We start from the raw sequence: 18,684 nt of genomic DNA on the forward strand, positions 1-18,684 counted from the left end.
AGCGATTCATCAAGAACATTAACACATTTAATCACACTATGTGAGTGTGGAAGTAGTTGCCAGTGGGTAACTGATGAAAACAAATTTCTTTCAATACATGAAAATTTTATTCCTAAAAACCCTTTCTTTTTTTAAAAAAGAAAACAAGATTTAAAAATTGTAATCAGAAAGCACCCTCTAAATATCAAGTTACAATTTATTCAGAGGCAGAAAGAACAAATTTTGACAGTAGCAGCTTTCGGGCTGAGAACCTTGCCGCTCCCTGTCAACACGGCCGTAGTCACGACCGCTCACAGCAACTTCTGAAAGACTACACTGGTGCAAATCTGCAACACACCAGATTACTTTAAACAAAAATTTTAACAACTCACACAAACCATGCATCCCGTAGGAGGGATGGAAATGGTACAAAACACTCACATTAAAAAAATTGCTTGCCACCGAAAATGCAACTTGTTTTTACAGGAAAACTCTTACGGTGGAAGGGTGGCAACTTTATATACTAAAATGACCATTTAAATAAAAACCCATGAAATGCAGTCTTACATAAAATGTACATGCTCTACATTAAACATATACCGCCTCTCAAGATGATATGCAAGATGAAAACATATTTGAGGAGTTCGGCCTTTACACCTTAAGCAATAAATTCGTTAACACCGAATCCGACAAACATGACAGAGGCAGCTATTACGTATGGCAGACAGACAGACAGACACTAACTGTCTAACAAATGCGGGCGGGAGACAGACGAGCAAGCTGGGGACGAGAGACTGACCAAGAAAACAAGTAGAATTAAACAAGTAAATGAAACAACATACCACAAATCACTCAACTTCTAATATACTGCGATGTCTGGCAAAGACCTGGCGCAGCACCCCCAAATCGCTGTCCCGAACCGTCCGCTGCCAGCCGCTTCAACGGACGCAGGAAGGCGCGCCGATCTCCCGTCTCACGACGTCGCAGCTCGCACCGGCCAGACCGATGTCGTGGGTTGACTCCTGTTGCTCTCGTGTCGACCGCGAAGTCACTAGCCCTCGCTATACGCCGCGGCCCACTGGACTCACGTGGCGACCTCACATGCGCCGACGCTCAAGCCGGACAAGTCATCTTGTTTCTCAGTGGGCGACCGACCAGCCAATCGATGCAACCGCCAATGACCATTGCCGGAACAACACCGCCTCAAAGGAAGGCCTCGGCGCTTGTTGGTGACGTCACGTCAGGTAGGCACGGCGAACGCCAGGTCTGTTGCAGGCAGGAACGCCTGCGCGTGTTTATCACTATAAATCTCTTATTTTTGGACAAAATGTTTGGTATTGTTTTGGATTCTGCAGTTTTATTTAGATGAAAGATTTTCTTACTGTCGTAAAGCTACAAATGATCATAGTTCTGTATTACTGAATCCTGTCGAAACAAACTTAGATCAATATGAGAAGACGCTTTGCCCCATTGCAAGAATCGGAAATTTTACATTCAAGTAACTATACTTACTTCATCCATTTTGTTATCGAAACTTACCCCAACCCCCTTACAATGAACTCGTTTCTTTTATTGATTTTCGTTTGACATCGTCACTGGAAATGTGAACTAATTGACATGTGTAAATGTCCAACTGTTGCCAGTCATTAGATTACAGTCTTTTTCAACGAAAGGAATTCTAAACAGGAAACAAAATGGCTTCATACATACTGCTGAGCTTAAACTTTTTTTAAACATGCACATTAGAAAAGATAAGAATATTTATCTTGCAACTGAAAGGAGAAACTTTATAAGATAAAAAAAAATTATTTGATAAAACAAGTATCTCTCTTTTGCCTCTACTTCTGTCCCCCACCCCCTCCCCCAACGTGAACAATCGCAAGATATTTCATTAACATTCAGTGCTCCTCACCCCATAGTCAACCAAGATACCTAAAGAAGAGCACCAATATGTTCACAGTTTCTTGTAAAAGCAACCCACAAATAAGGTAAAGAAGCACGAGTTCTGTTGCTGCTGGACCATGAAGTTGTTTTTGTATGTCAATCCTTAAAACAGGTGGAAATTTAAGTTCAGGAGTACACTATTTGATAAGAAGTGTAATGAATTGCACAATTAATTGATTGCAGAAATCTCTCAGAACAATGTGAGCTGGTCAACTATCGCCAATAGTTTCACATTTTCCTGTGTCAGAGAGGGAGACACCACCATTATGAGTGAGTGTGCCTGCAACAGACCTGGCGTTCGCCGTGCCTAGCTGACGTGACGTCACGAACAAGCGCCGAGGCCTTCCTTTGGGTCAGTGTGGAACAAACTCGAGCAGACTGGCGGCCTAACACATACTAGCACTCCGGACGACAGATAGACACTGACTGACCCACGCTGACCCGGCTGACCAACTGACCAGACTCCCCTTTAGCGAGCTCGTAGCGCCCCTTAAATGCACGTGAGCAGGCTACATTTCGCCTTTCCCACCAGAGGGAGACACCAAAGCTGCGATTGCCACAGCGGCGCCACCGCCAGAAACGGAGGGCGACTGCTTCATACTACGCGCTGTGGCGCGCTCTTCAAATCAGCAAATTTTGCCACGGCTCAATAATAGTGTGATCAACTACCACACAAACAGAGTTCTGTACTTATAAGAAAATAGGGGACCTTACTTTTGGGATTACCCTCGTATAAGACCAGGATGGCTTGCGCGGAGGGGGCAACAAAGCAGGGCGTAGAATGTCGTCGACTTACCGCTGTGCTACAAGTGTGCACGAATGATAACCAAAGGGGTTCTACTTTGAAAAGAAATACCACTCCAGACCATCAATCCTGGTTGTCGGGCCGTGTGACGGGCATCAGTCAGGTTGGTATCCAGAGCGTCTCCAGACAAGCCAGGTACTTAAAAGTTTCTTTTACCACGGCCATACATCCCGGAAGACTCATCAGCAACTACGTTCTTTCAAATAGTTTGCCGTTCCTGACAATTAAAATGCCATCGAAAAAAACATCAAAGTTTTATTTTTTCTCCTTAAACTAAAATTTCCAACCCAGATTTCTCTCTGATGTCCTTCACATCTTGTTCAGTGTATAAATTTAGTAACATCGGGGTTGGGCTACAAACGTGTCTCACTCCCTTCTCAACCATGGCTTTTCTTTCACATTCTTACACTCTTATAACGGCATTCTGGTTTCCGTCAAATTTGTAGATAGTCTTTCTCACCCCATATTTTACCCGAGAAAAGTTCAGAATTCCAAAGCGGTGCACAAAACCCGATGGACAGACTCCTAGCGCAGAATATCACTTTTTATTTCTTCATGTTTCTGACTCTGTGCTAAATCTGATTTATGCGTTCAGCCTGTCGGCTGCAGCATAAACTAAAGTACTGACTTGTTCCGCTAGGTTGCTGACGTACAGTGAGGCCCATAATTACACTACTGGCCATTAAAATTGCTACACGAAGAAGAAATGCAGATGATAAACGGGTATTCATTGGACAAATATATTATATTAGAACTGACATGTGATTACATTTTCACGCAATTTGGGTGCATAGATCCTGAGAAATCAGTACCCAGAACAACCACCTCCGGCCGTAATAACGGCCTTAATATGCCTGGGCAGTGAGTCAAACAGAGCTTGGATGGCGTGTACAGGTACAGCTGCCCATGCAGCTTCAACACGATACCACAGTTCATCACGAGTAGTGACTGGCGTATTGTGACGAGTCAGTTGCTCGGCCACCATTGACCAGACGTTTTCAATTGGTGAGAGATCTGGAGAATGTGCTGGCCAGGGCATCAGCCGAACATTTTCTGTATCCAAAAAGGCCCGTACAGGACCTGCAACATGCGGTCGTGCATTATCGTGCTGACATGTAGGGTTTCGCAGGGGTCGAATGAAGGGTAGAGCCACGGGTCGTAACACATCTGAAATGTAACGTCCACTGTTAAAAGTGCCGTCAATACGAACAAGATGTGACAGAGGCGTGTAACCAATGGCACCCCATACCATCACACCGGGTCATATGCCAGTATGGCGATGACGAATACACGCTTCCAATGTGCGTTCACTGCGATGTCGCCAGACACGGATGCGACCATCGTGATGCTCTAAACAGAACCCGGATTCATCCGAAAAAATGACGTTTTGCCATTCGTGCAGCCAGGTTCTTCGTTGAGTACACCATCGCAGGCGCTCCTGTCTGTGATGCAGCGTCAAGGGTAACCGCGATAGGCTACAATCCGACCTTTATCAAAGTCGGAAACGTTATGGTATGCATTTCTCCTCCTTACACGAGGCATCACAACAACGTTTCACCAGGCAACGCCGGCCAACTGCTGTTTGTGTATGAGCAATCGGTTGCAAACTTTCCTCATGTCAGTACGTTGTAGGTGTCGCCACCGGCGCCAACCTTGTGTGAATGCCCTGAAAAGCTAATCATTTGCATATCACAGCATCTTCTTCCTGGCGGTTACATTTCGCGTCTGTAGCACGTCATCTTCGTGGTGTAGCAATTTTAATTGCCAGTAGTGTACTTTCTTTTCCCGGCTCTTAAAACTGTGAACCTGTCTGTTACTATTTATTTGCTGACGAGACGTTTTTCTTATCTGTTCATAGATCCTCCAGAACTTGGGGAAGGTGGACCGCACTGCAGACGAAATTTTCGACGAGCACTTGCAGAACTTCACACGCCAGCAGAATGCCGCAAACCGCCTGCAGAAGGAGTTCAACAACTACATCCGCTGCGTCCGGGGTGAGTGTCACAGAAGTAGCGCCACCGTTACACTGAATAAGTCTAGCATCAAGCACCATCTTGTGTACCATTAGGTCTTGTCTTAGGCCACATGGCGCAAAAACATGCCATAGTTTGCATAATAATAATAGTAGTAGTAGTAGTAATAATAATAATAATAATAATAATCAACTACAGGAGTCATACCACACAATACCACACAATATCCACCAGTACATCAATGCAATACAGCTACATCCAAACACATATATACAACTACAGAAATCCGTAATTATTGATACATGTTCAATTACCCGAAAGTTCCTAAACGCAATGTAACATATACCGTACAGTTAAAAGGAAGTCACGCTTGATCAAGGTCCGCGTCACTTTCATTTCGAACCAGACCTAAGGTCTGAGAAAGGAAAGAAATAATAATAATAGAAACAACACTAGACATTTAGGTGAAAATCAAGCTGGTTTTACGAAGGGAGGGTCATGCACAGAATAAATATTGAATCTCGAGTCAGTAATTCACCACAGATTACTTAATTCAAAGGACATTGTTGTTTTGTTTGCGAATTTCAAAAAGATTTTTGATTTTGTTGATAGAGAAGCTATAGACAAAATAATTCGACAGTTTGGCGTAAAGTCTAAACTGGCAAACCTAATCCGTGTTACATTTACAGATGCAGTCTGTAAAGTAAAGTTTATGGGAGTAACTTCAGAGCATTTCAGAATAAAAACATGTGCACGACAAGGCGACGGCCTATCCCGAATTCTTTTTAATCATGATTGAGAGAAAACAGAATTTGGAATGAACAATTTATTCAACTCGACAGGTGTGGCAGATTCCGTAATAACCTACTTTTTTTCTGTTTCATCGGTCTTCTGACTGGTTTGATGCGGTCCGCCACGAATTCCTCTCCTGTGCTAACCTCTTCATCTCAGAGTAGCACTTGCAACCTACGTCCTCAATTACTTGCTGGATGTATTCCGATCTCTGTCTTCCTTTACAGTTTTTGCCCTCTACAGCTCCCTCTAGTACCATGGAAGTCATTCCCTCATTTTAGCAGATGTCCTATCATCCTGACCTTTCTCCTTATCAGTGTTTTCCACACATTCCTTTCCTCTCCGATTCTGCGCAGAACCTCCTCATTCCTTACCTTACCAGTCCACCTAATTTCCAATACTCGCCTATAGCACCGCATCTCAAATGCTTCGATTCTCTCCTGTTCCGGTTTTCCCACAGTCCATGTTTCACTACCATACAATGATGTACTCCAGACGTACAGTCTCAGAAATTTCTTCCTCATATTAAGGAAGATATTTGATATTAGTAGACTTCTCTTGGCCAGAAATGCCTTTTTTGCCATAGCGAGTCTGCTTTTGATGTCCTCCTTGCTCTGTCCGTCATTGGTTATTTTACTGCCTAGGTAGCAGAATTCCTTAACTTCATTGACTTCGTGACCATCAATCCGGATGTTAAGTTTCTCGCTATTCTCATTTCTACTACTTCTCATTACCTTCGTCTTTTCTCGATTTACTCTCAATCCATACTCTGTATGCATTCCGTTCAGCATATCATGTAATTCTTCTTCACATTCCTCAACCTTCCTCGATGTACAGATTGAACAGTAGGAGCGAAAGGCTATACACTTGTCTTACACCATTTTTAATACGAGCACTTCGTTCTTGGTCGTCCTCTCTTATTATTCCCTCTTGGCTGTTATACATATTGTATATGACGCGTCTCTCCCTATAGCTTACCCGTACTTTTTTCAGAATTTCAAACATCTTGCACCATTTTACATTGTCGAACGCTTTATCCAGGTCCACAGACCCTATGAACGTGTCTTGATCTTTCGTTAGTCTTGCTTCCATTACTAAGCGCAACATCAGAATTGCTTATCTCGCGCCTTTACTTTTCCCAAAGCCAAACTGATCGTCATCTAGCGCATCCTCAATTCTCTTTTCCATTCTTCTGTATATTATTCTAATAAGCAACTTGGATGCATGAGCTGTTAAGCTGATTGTACGGTAATTCTCGTACTTGTCAGCTCTTTCCGTCTTCGGAATCGTGTGGATGATGCTTTTCCGAAAGTCAGATAGTATGTCGCCAGACTCTCACATTCTACACACCAACGTGAATAGTCGTTTTGTTGCCACTTCCCCCAATGATCTTAGAAATTCTGATGGAGAATGTTATCTATTCCTTTAGCCTTATTTGATCGTAAGTCCTCCAAAGCTCTTTTAAATTCTGATTCTAATACTGGATCCCCTATCTCTTCTAAATCGGCTCCTGTTTCTTCTTCTATCACATCAGACAAATCTTCTCCCCCATAGAGGCTTTCAATGTATTCTTTCCACCTATCCGCTCTCTCCTCTGCATTTAACAGTGGAATTCCTGTTGCACTTTTAATTTTATCACCGTTGCTTTTAATGTCACCGAAGGCTGTTTTGACTTTCCTGTATGCTGAGTCTATCATTCCGAAAAACATTTCGTTTTCGATGTCTTCACATTTTTCTTGCAGCGATTTCGTCTTAGCTTCCCTGCACTTCCCATTTATTTCATTCCTCAGCAACTTGTATTTCTGTATTCCTGACTTTCCCGGAACATTTTTGTGCTTCCTCCTTTCATCGATCAGTTGAAGTATTTCTTCTGTTACATACTCGCGTGGAGGAAGAAAAAAAAAAAAAAAAACTTGTTGCTAAGCAGATATGAATGAGTTGTGGCTGGCAAAGATACACCAGCTGCTCATTCTTTCCCTATCAACGATTTGTTAGATGCACCGAAAGTGTGAGGTGCGCGAGACTTGAGAACCGAGTAAACAGTTCGTGAATAGCGTGACTCTGATGAGGATTCAATGACCTTGTGACACCTTTCTCAAGTGAATCAGTGCAGGTATCCAACCTAGAGGGTTGCAGTGACGTACTGATATGTGGGCTCATACTGCCAAGTTCTTTGTAAATTTGACTAGATTTTTTAATCACTGGAGTAACATTGTATGCTCTGTCAACCCATGACATTTCATTTCGTTTTCTCCTCACATTTTTTTGCCAGGCACTCTATTTTGTGAACAGTAGTGGTGCTGTAACACTGCCTTCGAATACCTCTGTGCACCAAGTCCAGGATTCTCATTAAATGAAGTAGAATTGATTTTAGTTATGCGTTCTGCTTCGAAGTGAGCCCCAGTGACTAACGAACACTTCTGTAAGGCGCCCCAGACAGCGGTGGGAGACCAAACTAATTGTCACCTGCCTCACAGTCCAAGAAACAGGAGTGATGCTTTGTGGTTGCATTTCATTTCATAGCAGGACACTTTTCGCTGTCGTCCACAGCACCATTACAGTAAAGCGGTACGTCGACGAAATGATGTGCCCCATTTTCTTGCGCTCTTCCATGGCAAGCCATCCTGGGCTTACCTTTCAGCAAGTAATACCCGCCCGAGCACGGCGAAAGTTTCTATTGCTTATCTTCGTGCTTGCCAAATGCTGCCTCAGTCAGCAAGGTCGCCGGATCTCTCCCCAACTGAGGACGTTTGGTGCATAACGGGTTGGGCCCACCAATTACAGCCGGTCGCTGTGGCCGTGCGGTTAAAGGCACTTCAGTCTGGAACCGCGTGACCGCTACGGCCGCAGGTTCGAATCCTGCCTCGGGCATGGATGTGTGTGATGTCCTTCGGTTAGTTAGGTTTAATTAGTTCTAAGTTCTAGGCGACTGATGACCTCAGAAGATAAGTCGCATAGTGCTCAGAGCCATTTTGAACCACCAATTACAGTCCTGCTGATAAATTAAGGGTAATTGCGCAGTGTCGCATGTACCCGACATCAATATGGGATATGATCACCATGCACACGTACACAGGCCGCACAACGGGTTGGCATACTCTGGATCAGGTGGTCGAGCAGCTGATGTATAACCTCCCATTCTTGCACCAGTGCCTGTCGGAGCTCCTGAAGTGTCGTAGGGGTTTGAAGACGTGCAGCGATACGTCGACCGACAGCATCCCAGACGTGCTCGATAGGGTTTAGGTCTGGAGAACAGGCAGGCCACTCCATTCCTGATATCTTCTGTTTCAAGGTCTCCACGATGGCAGCTCGGTGGGGCAGTGCGTTATCATCCATCAGGAGGAAAGTGGGACCCACTGCACCCCTGAAAAGGTGGACATACTGGTGCAAAATGACGTCCCGATACGGTTCCTCTGTCAAAGACGTGCAGGGTTGTACGTGCACCAATCATAATCCCACCCCACCCCACACCATCAAACCACGACCTCCATACAGGTCCCTTTCAAGAATATTAAGGGGTTGGTATCTGGTTCCCGGCTTACTCCAGATGCAAACCCGGCGAGAATCACTGTTCAGACTATACCTGGACTCGTCCGTGAAGATAACCTGGGACCACTGTTCCAATGACCATGTAATGTGTTCTTGACACCAGGCTTTACGGGTTCTCCTGTGACCAGGGGCCAGTGGAATGCATCTTGCAGGTCTCCAGGCGCATAAACCGTGTCTGTTCAGTCGTCTATAGACTGTGTGTCTGGAGACAACTGTTCCAGTGGCTGCGGTAAGGTCCAGAGCAAGGCTACCCGCAGTACTCCGTTGCCGTCTGCGAGATCTGATGGTGAGATATCGGTCTTCTGTGGTGTTGTACACTGTGGACGTCCAGTACAGTAGCGCCTGGACACGTTTCCTGTCTGCTGGAATCGTTGCCACAATCTTGAGATCACACTTTGTGGCATACGGACGGCCCGTGCTACGACCTGCTGTGTTTCTCCAGCCTCCAGTCGTCCTAGTATTCTACCCCTCACAACGTCATCAATATGTGTTCTTTGAGCCATTTTCAACACACAGTCACCATTAGTACGTCTGAAAACGTCCGCACACTTATTCGCTACACCATACTCTGACGTGCACCAACACACCTCTACTACGTATGTGGACTGCTGCCGGCGCTACCGTGCGACGAGCGCAGGTCAAATGCACCGCATGGTCATACCCCGAGGTGAGTTAAACCCGGAAACCGCCCACCAGAGCATTGTTTCACCATGTATCAACATTATCCTTAATTTATGAGCATGAGTGTAGCTAGAGATTTTGATGATGTAATGCGCCAATTGGACACAGTTTGGCACAATGTCCTCCAGGAGGACGTCCAACAACTGTGTCAGTCAAAGCCCAGTTGAATAAGTGCTTGCATAATGACCTGCAGTGGACCAACGTGTTACTGAATTACTCAGTTTGGGAAAATCTTTCTCTTGAACAAACCATCCAATTCTTCTGACGTTGTAACCATTTTCTTGTTAATACATGTACGTGACATCTACAGATTTCCATCCAATTCGGATAATTCACTCGCTGTGTGACTCTCTCTCTCTCTCTCTCTCTCTCTCTCTGTCTGTGTGTGTGTGTGTGTGTGTGTAGGTTCGGTTAAAGTATTTTGTTTCCCTGTTGCAGATTACTTGTATTGTTAGAAGCTTAATGATGCTTTGAATATCTTAATGACACTCCTTCTGTACTGTCTAGTGTAGAAAGTGAAGTGAAAGCTTCCAGAGCAGTCGCTCATTACTGTTAGTCTCGAAGCACCAGATCGTTGTCTGAGTGAGAGCGGGGAGTCTGTTCGGTTTACAGCGGTGCAGGCGGCGAGCAAAACCCTGATGGACTCCCTGAACGAGATCTACGAGAGCAACTGGACGGGCCACGACCTGCTGTACGTGCAGGCGCAGAACTGCGAGATGCTCTGGCAGGACTTCAGCCACAAGCTGGGCGACCAGGTGCTCATCCCGCTCAACACCTACCAGAGCCAGTTCCCCGAGATGAGGGTGAGCACCGTAATCACGTTACTACTCCTTATCTTACAACGCAGTGTGCTGAATCGGCGATCGGTGACACTGCTAAACTATTTTAGCTTCCGTCGAACAGAAGCACCTGAACAGAATGAAATTTTCACTCTGCAGCGGAGTGTGCGCTGATATGAAACTTCCTGGCAGATTAAAACTGTGTGCCGAGACTCGAACTCGGGATGTTTCCCTTTCGCGGGCAAGTGCTCTATCAGCACACACTCCGCTGCAGAGTGTAAATCTCATTCTGGAAACATCCCCCAGGCTGCGGCTAAGCCATGTCTCTGCAATATCCTTTCTTTCAGGAGTGCTACTTCTGCAAGGTTCGCAGGAGAGCTTCTGTGAAGTTAGGAAGGTAGGAGACGAAGTACTGGCGGAAGTAAAGCTGTGAGCACGGGGCGTGAATTGTGCTTGGGTAGCTCAGTTGGTAGAGCACTTGCCTGCGAAAGGCAAAGGTCCCGAGTTCGAGTCTCTGTCTGGCACACAGTTTTAATCTGCCAGGAAGTTTCGAATCGATGTGCACTCCATTGCAGAGTGAAAGTTCGCTCTGGGAACATTTTGTTTCTTTGCGTTGATTATATGAGCGCTATATATAGTCTACTGTTAGTACGAGGGTGAGCAAATGAAAGCCTTAAATGTTTTAAAAAAATATATTATTTACTGTGCAGAAGTGGTACAAAGCTGTATCAAATTTCAACATAATCTCCGCTAAGCTCAATGAAAGTCCTCCAGCGCTTACAAAGCGCATAAATTCCTTTAGAAAAAAATTCTTTTGGTAGTCCGCGCAATCATTCATGCACTGCGTGGCGTACCTCTGCATCAGAACGGAACTTCTTTCCTCCCATTGCGTCTTTGAGTTGTCCAAACATATGGAAATCACTTGGGGCAAGGTCTGGCGAGTATTCTGATCGAAGAAGACACTCAAAATGCAGATCTGTGATTGTTGCAACTGTTGTACGGGCAGTGTGGGGCCTTGCATTGTCAGTTGCAAAAGGACACCTGCTGACAGCAATCCACGTCGCTTTGATTTGATTGCAGGCCGCAGATGATTTTTTTGGAGATCTGTGTATGATGCACTAGTGACAGTGCTCCCTCTAGGCACGTAATGCTCCAAAATGACACCTTTTTTGCCCCAAAAGAGTGTCAGCATAACCTTCTCTGCTGACGGTTATGTTCGAAACTTCTTTGGTTTTGGTGATGAGGAATGGCGCCATTCCTTGCTCGCTCTCTTCGTTTCCGGTTGGTGGAAGTGAACCCAGGTTTCGTCCCCAGTAACGATCCTAGCAAGGAAGCCATTGGCTTTTCGTTCAAAGCGCCGAAGAAGTTTTTCACAAGCGTCGACACGTCATTCTCTCATTTCAGGAGTCAGCTGCTGTGGTACCCATCTTGCAGACACTTTGTGAAACTGGAGCACATCATGCACAATGTGGTGCGCTGACCCATGACTAAACTGTAAACATGCTGCAATGGCATTCGGTGTCACTCGGCGGTTTTCCTTCACTATGGCTTCAAGTGCTGCAATGTTCTGTGGAATCACAACTCGTTGCGTCTGACCTGGACGAAGAGCATCTTCCACTGAAGTCACACCATTTGCGAACTTCCTACTCCATTCGTAGACTTGCTGCTGTGACAAACGCGCATCACCATACTGAACCTTCATTCGTCGATGAATTTCAATAGGTTTCACACCTTCACTACGTAAAAACCGAATAACAGAACACTGTTCTTCCGTGGTGCAAGTCGCAAGTGCGGCGGCCATCTTCATACTGATACTGCGACGGTATGTGTGCATCTGCACTATGCTGTCACCTACAGGCCATTCTGCACGCTGTTTGTAAGACGCTTACCAACTTACAGGATAACGGCGCGAAATTTCGTTTTGTTATTACAAATTTAAGGTTTTCATTTGACTCACCCTCGTATACCACAGGAGCTGCCTTCTGCCTTTTAATGTGTATGTTGACTCGTTGCACATCCTTGAAAGCTCTCCCTTACAGTGAGATTTATGGAACACGATGTGCGAGTGAGTGAATGAATTAAGAGCAATTAAGCGTTATAACAAATATTTTGTAATTGCAGAAAAAGATCGAGAAGCGCGGCCGGAAGCTGGTGGACTTCGACAGCCAGCGACACAGCTATCAGTCGCTACAGCAGAGCAACCCGAAGAAGCGCGACGAGCTGAAGATGGTGCGGGCGCGGGAGTCGCTGGAGGAGGCGAAGCGCACCTACGAGATGCTCAACTCGGAGCTGCACGACGAGCTGCCCGCCCTCTATGACTCGCGCGTGCTCTTCCTCGTCACCAACCTGCAGACCTTCTTCGCTGCCGAACAGGTCTTCCACTGCGAGTCCGCGAAGGTCAGTATGTTTCTGCCTGTGTGAATGGAAAATGAATTATGTATCCTTTTTCCATTTTATTATCCTACTTTTTGTTTGGGTTTTGGTTTCTTCATTGTGCTCGCAGTACTCGAGTCTCCCTGGTAGAGGACTGGAGGAGCGTCCTTCTAATATGTGCATCATAAATAGAGCAGATCGGGGATAAACTATTGATGTCTGCTTTTTGGAACTGAAAGCATTCTGATCCTTAAATTGAATAAAATTTTTTACATGAAGTGTCACATCCCCTTTACAGAGTGTGTTCCATAAATAATGCGACGAATTTTTTTCTGACACAACGGAACGCCGTAGCGTGTTGTAACCGGCTGGGCTGAGTGGAGGACGGTGTTAGCTTCAAAACGCTCTTTGTCTCATTCGGCTGCGAGCTGCCGGAGAGTCAGGACGTGCGTTTCCGTCAACCCCGTTTTGAGTTATGCAACACGGCACAATGGATCATTCTGTAGGGCAATGGTATGCTATCAAATTTTGCGTTAAACTTGGGAAGTCCGCCACCGAAACGTTTCCATTACTTCAGCATGTCTTTGGGAATGATTGCTTGTCCAAATCACAAGTTTTCCGATGGCACAAGTCGTTCACAGCGGACCGAGAGGAGATCACCGACGAACCTCGCAGTGAACGGCCATCAACAGCACGAGTCGACGAAAATGTAGCGAGTGTGCGTGATTGTTTGAACTCTGACAGACGGCTGAGCCTTCAATTGATAGCACAAACTCTAAACATTTCAAAAACAACCGTTCTCCGCATTGTGACCGAAGATTTGAACATGAGAAAGGTGTGTGCCAAACTCGACCTAAAAGTGTTGACCGACAAACACAAGCACATGTGGGTGCTTCGGTGCCGAGAAATGTTGGAAACGTGTGAAAATGATACTAATTTTTTAAACTCAGTTATCACTGGTGGTGAATCGTGGATTTTTTTTGTACGACCCTGAGACAAAAAGGCAGAGTTTAGAGTGGCACATCCCAAGAAGGCATGCATGAACAAGTCCAGGATCAAAACTGTGCTCATTGCCTTCTTTGTCATTAGAGGCATTGTCCTCCAGAAATTCGTACCTACCGGGACTACAGTGAACTCGGCTTCCTTCTTGCAGGTGCTCAAAAGACTGAAAAGGAGGGTCTGGCACTGCTGAAGCGACATCGAGGACATGTGGAAAGTTCACCACGGCAACGCGCCGAGTCACAGCGCCTCATTGCCAACGACTTCCTGGCCAGGACCGAGACCCCTTTGGTTCCCAAGCCTCTCTACAGTCCTGACCTGGCTCCCACTGACTTTTTTTTTGTTTCCTTGGTTAAAAGGAGTCATGAAAGGAAAACACTGGGACACGATTGAAAGCATCCAGGTGCATGTTACATCAGCTCTAAAGGACATTCCAGAAAAGGCATTTCGGGATGCCTTCCAGGCATGGAAACACCGCCTCCAGAAGTGTATCGACACAAGAGGGTGCTATTTTAAAAAATTTTGATTATTTGTGTGAACATATTCAATAAATGATTTTTTATGAATTTGATCGCATTATTTATGGCATGCATCTTGTATAAAGATGACAAAGAATCCTCACATGTGAAATATGAACATGTTGGAGATGAGGAAGGTGTCTTCCTAAAAGGAATCACTGGGCATTGACATACTTTATAGTGAACTGTCACTTGAGAATGGCATAATAGGCCAAAATCACAATTGGGAATAAAGACATTTAATAAACTTCCAGGCGAAGATGTCACCTTGAGACAGATATTAAATACAATTAAAGGGTCACTATTGTATTCTGTAAGAGTATGATCTTCTCAGTGTAAGACTAGTCTTTGATAGAACACAAATAGTGGAAGGGAGCACAAGATTATCCTAATTCTTATGAGTGTTTGAATTAATTAACTCCCAAGGAAGAATATTGTCAAATATCTTAGCACTGACTTCAGTCTTTTTTACGTGCTCTGCTTCGAACTGGAACATGGCTGTACCTAGCCGTGTGACCAAGTTAATTTCCAAGGTTCGGTCTATGGTTTGGTTTACATTTGTTTACCATTGAAGTAGACAATAGTAGTGGTGCAGAATATGACCCTCATGCATCGTTACTGTGGGTGGTCCAGATAAACTTTAAAGGTTTCAAATGAAACCGCAGAAACCCGTCTGTAGGAGTATTACATGTTCTAGATGAAGTAAAGGTGTGGACACTGGGAAATAAGAACATACCACAGTTATGGGACTCCCATATGGACAAAGTAGTAATAAGCATCCCTGGCATAGAGAAACGACTGAAAGAGTTGAAACCAGATAAGTCACCATGTCCAGATGGAACCACAATTCAGTTTTATAAAGAACATTCTACAACATTGGCCATTCCTCAGCCTGCATTTATTGTGAATCTATCACCCACCACAAAGTCCTGAGTGACTGGAATAAAGCGCAGGTGGCTGCTGGATATAGGAAGGATAAAAGAATGAAACCACAAAATTGCAGACCAATATCCTTAACATCGTTTTGCTGCAGAATTCTTGAACATACACTCAGTTTGAATGTATTAAATTGAGTTCAAACCCTTATGTCCAAGAATCGGCACAGTTTTAGAAACCTTTGCTCATGCGAAACTCGGCTTGCCCTGTTCTCTGATATACTGCGAACTATGGTCGAAGGGCAACAGGCAGACGCCATATTTCTAGACTTACGAAAAGCACTTGACACGGTGTCCCACTGAGAGCTGGTAACAAAGGTACGAGCACATGGAATTAGTTCACAGATATGTGAATGGCTCAAAGACTTCTTAAACAATAGAATCCAGTATGTTTTCCTCGACGGAGAGTGTTCGTCGGAGACGAGGTTGTCGTCAGGAGTCCCCCAGGGGAGTGTGATAGGACTGCTGCTGATCTCTGTATACGTAAATGATGTGGCTGATGGGGCGTGAAGCATTCTGCAGTTGTTTGCCGATGATGCTGTGGTGTACGGTTAAGGTGTCGAAGTTGATTTACTGTAGGAAGACACGAGATAACTTGGACAAAATTTCTAGTTGGTGTAATGAATGGCAGCTAGCTCTAAATGTAGAAAAATGTAAGTTAAGGAGGATGAGTAGAAAAACAAACCCGTAATGCTCAGATATGGCATTAGCAGTGTCCTACTCGACACATTTGTTGTTTAAATATCTGGTCGATATGAAATGGAACGAGCACTTGAGGATTGTGGTACAAAAGGTGAATGGTGGACATCAGTTTATCGGGAGAATTTTGGGAAAGTGTGGTTCGTATGTAAAGGAGACTGTATATAGGTTGTCAGTGCAACACATTGACGAGTACTCTTAGTGTGTTTAGGATCTGCACCAGGTCGGATTAACGAAAGACATTGAAGCAATTCAGAGATGGGCTGCTAGATAAGTTAGTGGCAGGCTCGAACAACGTGCAAGTATTACGAAGATGCTTAGGGAACTGAAATGGAAATCATTGGAGGAAAGGTGACATTCTTTTCAGGGAATGCTATGGAGAAAATTTAGATGACCAGTATGTAGTTCGCACTGCACAATGATCCTACTGTTGCCAATGTACATTTCGTGTAAGGACCATGATGATAAGATACAAGAAATTAGGGCTCATACAGAGGTATATAGACAGTTGTTTATCACTTGCTCTTTTTGTGAGTGGAACAGGGAAGGATGTGATTAGTAGTGGTACAAAGTACCATCTGCCACGCGCTGTATGGTGGCTTACGGAGAACTGATGCAGTTATAGAGGTAATGTAGCTGTAGCTGTAGGTGTAGAAACAAGTCCACCAGTTTCATCTTCTTTACAGTTAGTTAAAAGGAGAAACTTGGCGGCTGTCAAACTGATATCATCCAAATGAGAGAGAAGCACGTTTAACACATTGACTGCCGCAAGTCTGCCATTGGTGACAGCAGATACTCACACATGATGCCCTGGCCTTGCCTATCAGTCAAATGTCCATCACTGTGCATGCGGCAATCCAGGTGTTGCTCAAACTGTGGCACTGTATGTGCCGTTGACTCACGTTACTGAACCGTCAGCTCTTTCTTCACTGTGCCTTATGTCAGAGAAAGTTATACAATATGATATTTGGTATCAATCTGTATATTATTAAGATTTATTTATTTATTTATTTCTGTAAATTGGATTTAGTGGCTCTCTGCATACTTCACAAAGCTTATGGCAACTGCCTTGATATTACAGTTTTATGAAATAACAATATATCATTTCAAACACACACTTGAAATTGACTGATTTCACACATCCTAACTCTTTGCACTCTTATTCTTTTAGAGTAACAACAACAGCAGTTGGCTGTTGATATACTTTCCGGGATGTGAGGTCGTGGTCCAAGAACTTTTCTGCTCCTTACGTTTTGTCCAGAACTGCGCTGGACTTCCTCAGAGGCGCTGCTCCGCTGAGTCTTGCCGACTGACTCAGTGAGACTGACAGAGTCAGTCGGCAAGACTCAGCGGAGCAGCGCCTCTGAGGAAGTCTATCGCAGTTCTGGACGAAACGTAAGGAGCAGAAAAGTTCTTGGACCACGACCTCACATCCCGGAAAGTATATCAACAGCCATGTCACCCGGTCGTGAAAGCCTTCATTCTACAACAACAGCAGTTGCTGTATTTCCAGTCTGTCTTCCATTTTGGTAGAGACTTGGCTACCTCTTCTCTGCATGCTGACTGCTATCTGTCATCCACTTATGCTGTCGTTAAAGGATATATCTTTTTTCTCCTGTACTGCAGGTTTTCGGAGAACTGGAGGCTATTGTGGACAAGCTAGCAACTGAATGCCAACGCGGATCGTACACTGTCAAGAAAAGTTCACCAAAGTCGCCCAAGATTTCGACTAGTAATAACAAGTGAGTAGTATAATGCGTTATTGTATTAATTCTCATACTTGGCGTGTTTCTGTTTAGACTGCACTCGGGAAAGCTTAGAGGTTATGCTTCATTTATCTAATGACATAATTGCTTTTGGCTAATTTTCTATGCATAAAACATTCAACCGAACAGAGGAGGGGGAGAAGATGAAGAAACAGTAACAGTACCAACAGGGGAGAATGAATTGCCAAGCATAGAAAAGGCAGTAGTAATCATAAAAATGCTGAAGAAAGAACAGGAATCAGGAATGGATGGAATACATGCAGAGATGCTGAGAGAAAGAAGGGGAGCCTACGAGAGAGTGTGCTATCTGATTTGTTTAATCTGGAGTAGAGGAAGGATCCTGGCAGAATGGAAGCAGTCTGTCATCACCTCAGTACTTAAGAAATGCGACACAATGAGATGCAGCAACTGTCGAGGAATTTCCTTACTGTGTTTCGTAAACCCTCAGTTTTGCAAAGGCCTCATCACTGCTGCTGGGGAGACTGAGTTCCATTGTTGTTGCTGTAGGCAGAGTTTGTGAGTTCATGAAATGGCTTCTTGTGCAGTACACCGCTAAGACAATTTCTCCCTGCCGCTATTACACAGCTATCCCCCAGGGTCACGTAACAGGATAGGAGAACGAAGGTTCTAAAACACCCAAACAAATTAGTAACAATATCACACAGATCAGTTAAAAGGGGTTACTTATCTTGGTGACTTGCTGAATAATGAAGCCTGCAACACTGCATGTAATATAATGCCAAAAAGGCCCTCAATGGCTAAGTGCAAGTAATCGTAGGTAAACTTCACAGTACACAGCAAATGCAATTTACAACAACTGTCTGTTCACTTCTCAGAGTTCACTAAATGACGTTCCCTGTCGAAGTCAGCCCTGGTCGATGATCTGTAACAA

At 44.6% G+C, this 18,684-nt stretch overlaps 1 protein-coding gene across 2 annotated transcripts in view; it reads left to right on the forward strand.

Moving 5' to 3' along the window:
• Positions 1 to 18,684, forward strand: part of LOC126214855 (myc box-dependent-interacting protein 1) — a 468,728-nt gene that overhangs the window by 423,709 nt on the left and 26,335 nt on the right. For both annotated transcript variants that reach the window (XM_049941489.1, XM_049941490.1), the window contains exons 2-5: positions 4,587 to 4,722; positions 10,336 to 10,526; positions 12,624 to 12,899; positions 17,653 to 17,768. In XM_049941489.1, the coding sequence (XP_049797446.1) occupies positions 4,587 to 4,722; positions 10,336 to 10,526; positions 12,624 to 12,899; positions 17,653 to 17,768 (719 nt within the window). The remainder of the gene's footprint in view (positions 1 to 4,586; positions 4,723 to 10,335; positions 10,527 to 12,623; positions 12,900 to 17,652; positions 17,769 to 18,684) is intronic.

Source organism: Schistocerca nitens, chromosome 12, assembly GCF_023898315.1.
Source record: "Schistocerca nitens isolate TAMUIC-IGC-003100 chromosome 12, iqSchNite1.1, whole genome shotgun sequence".
NCBI lineage: Eukaryota > Metazoa > Arthropoda > Insecta > Orthoptera > Acrididae > Schistocerca > Schistocerca nitens.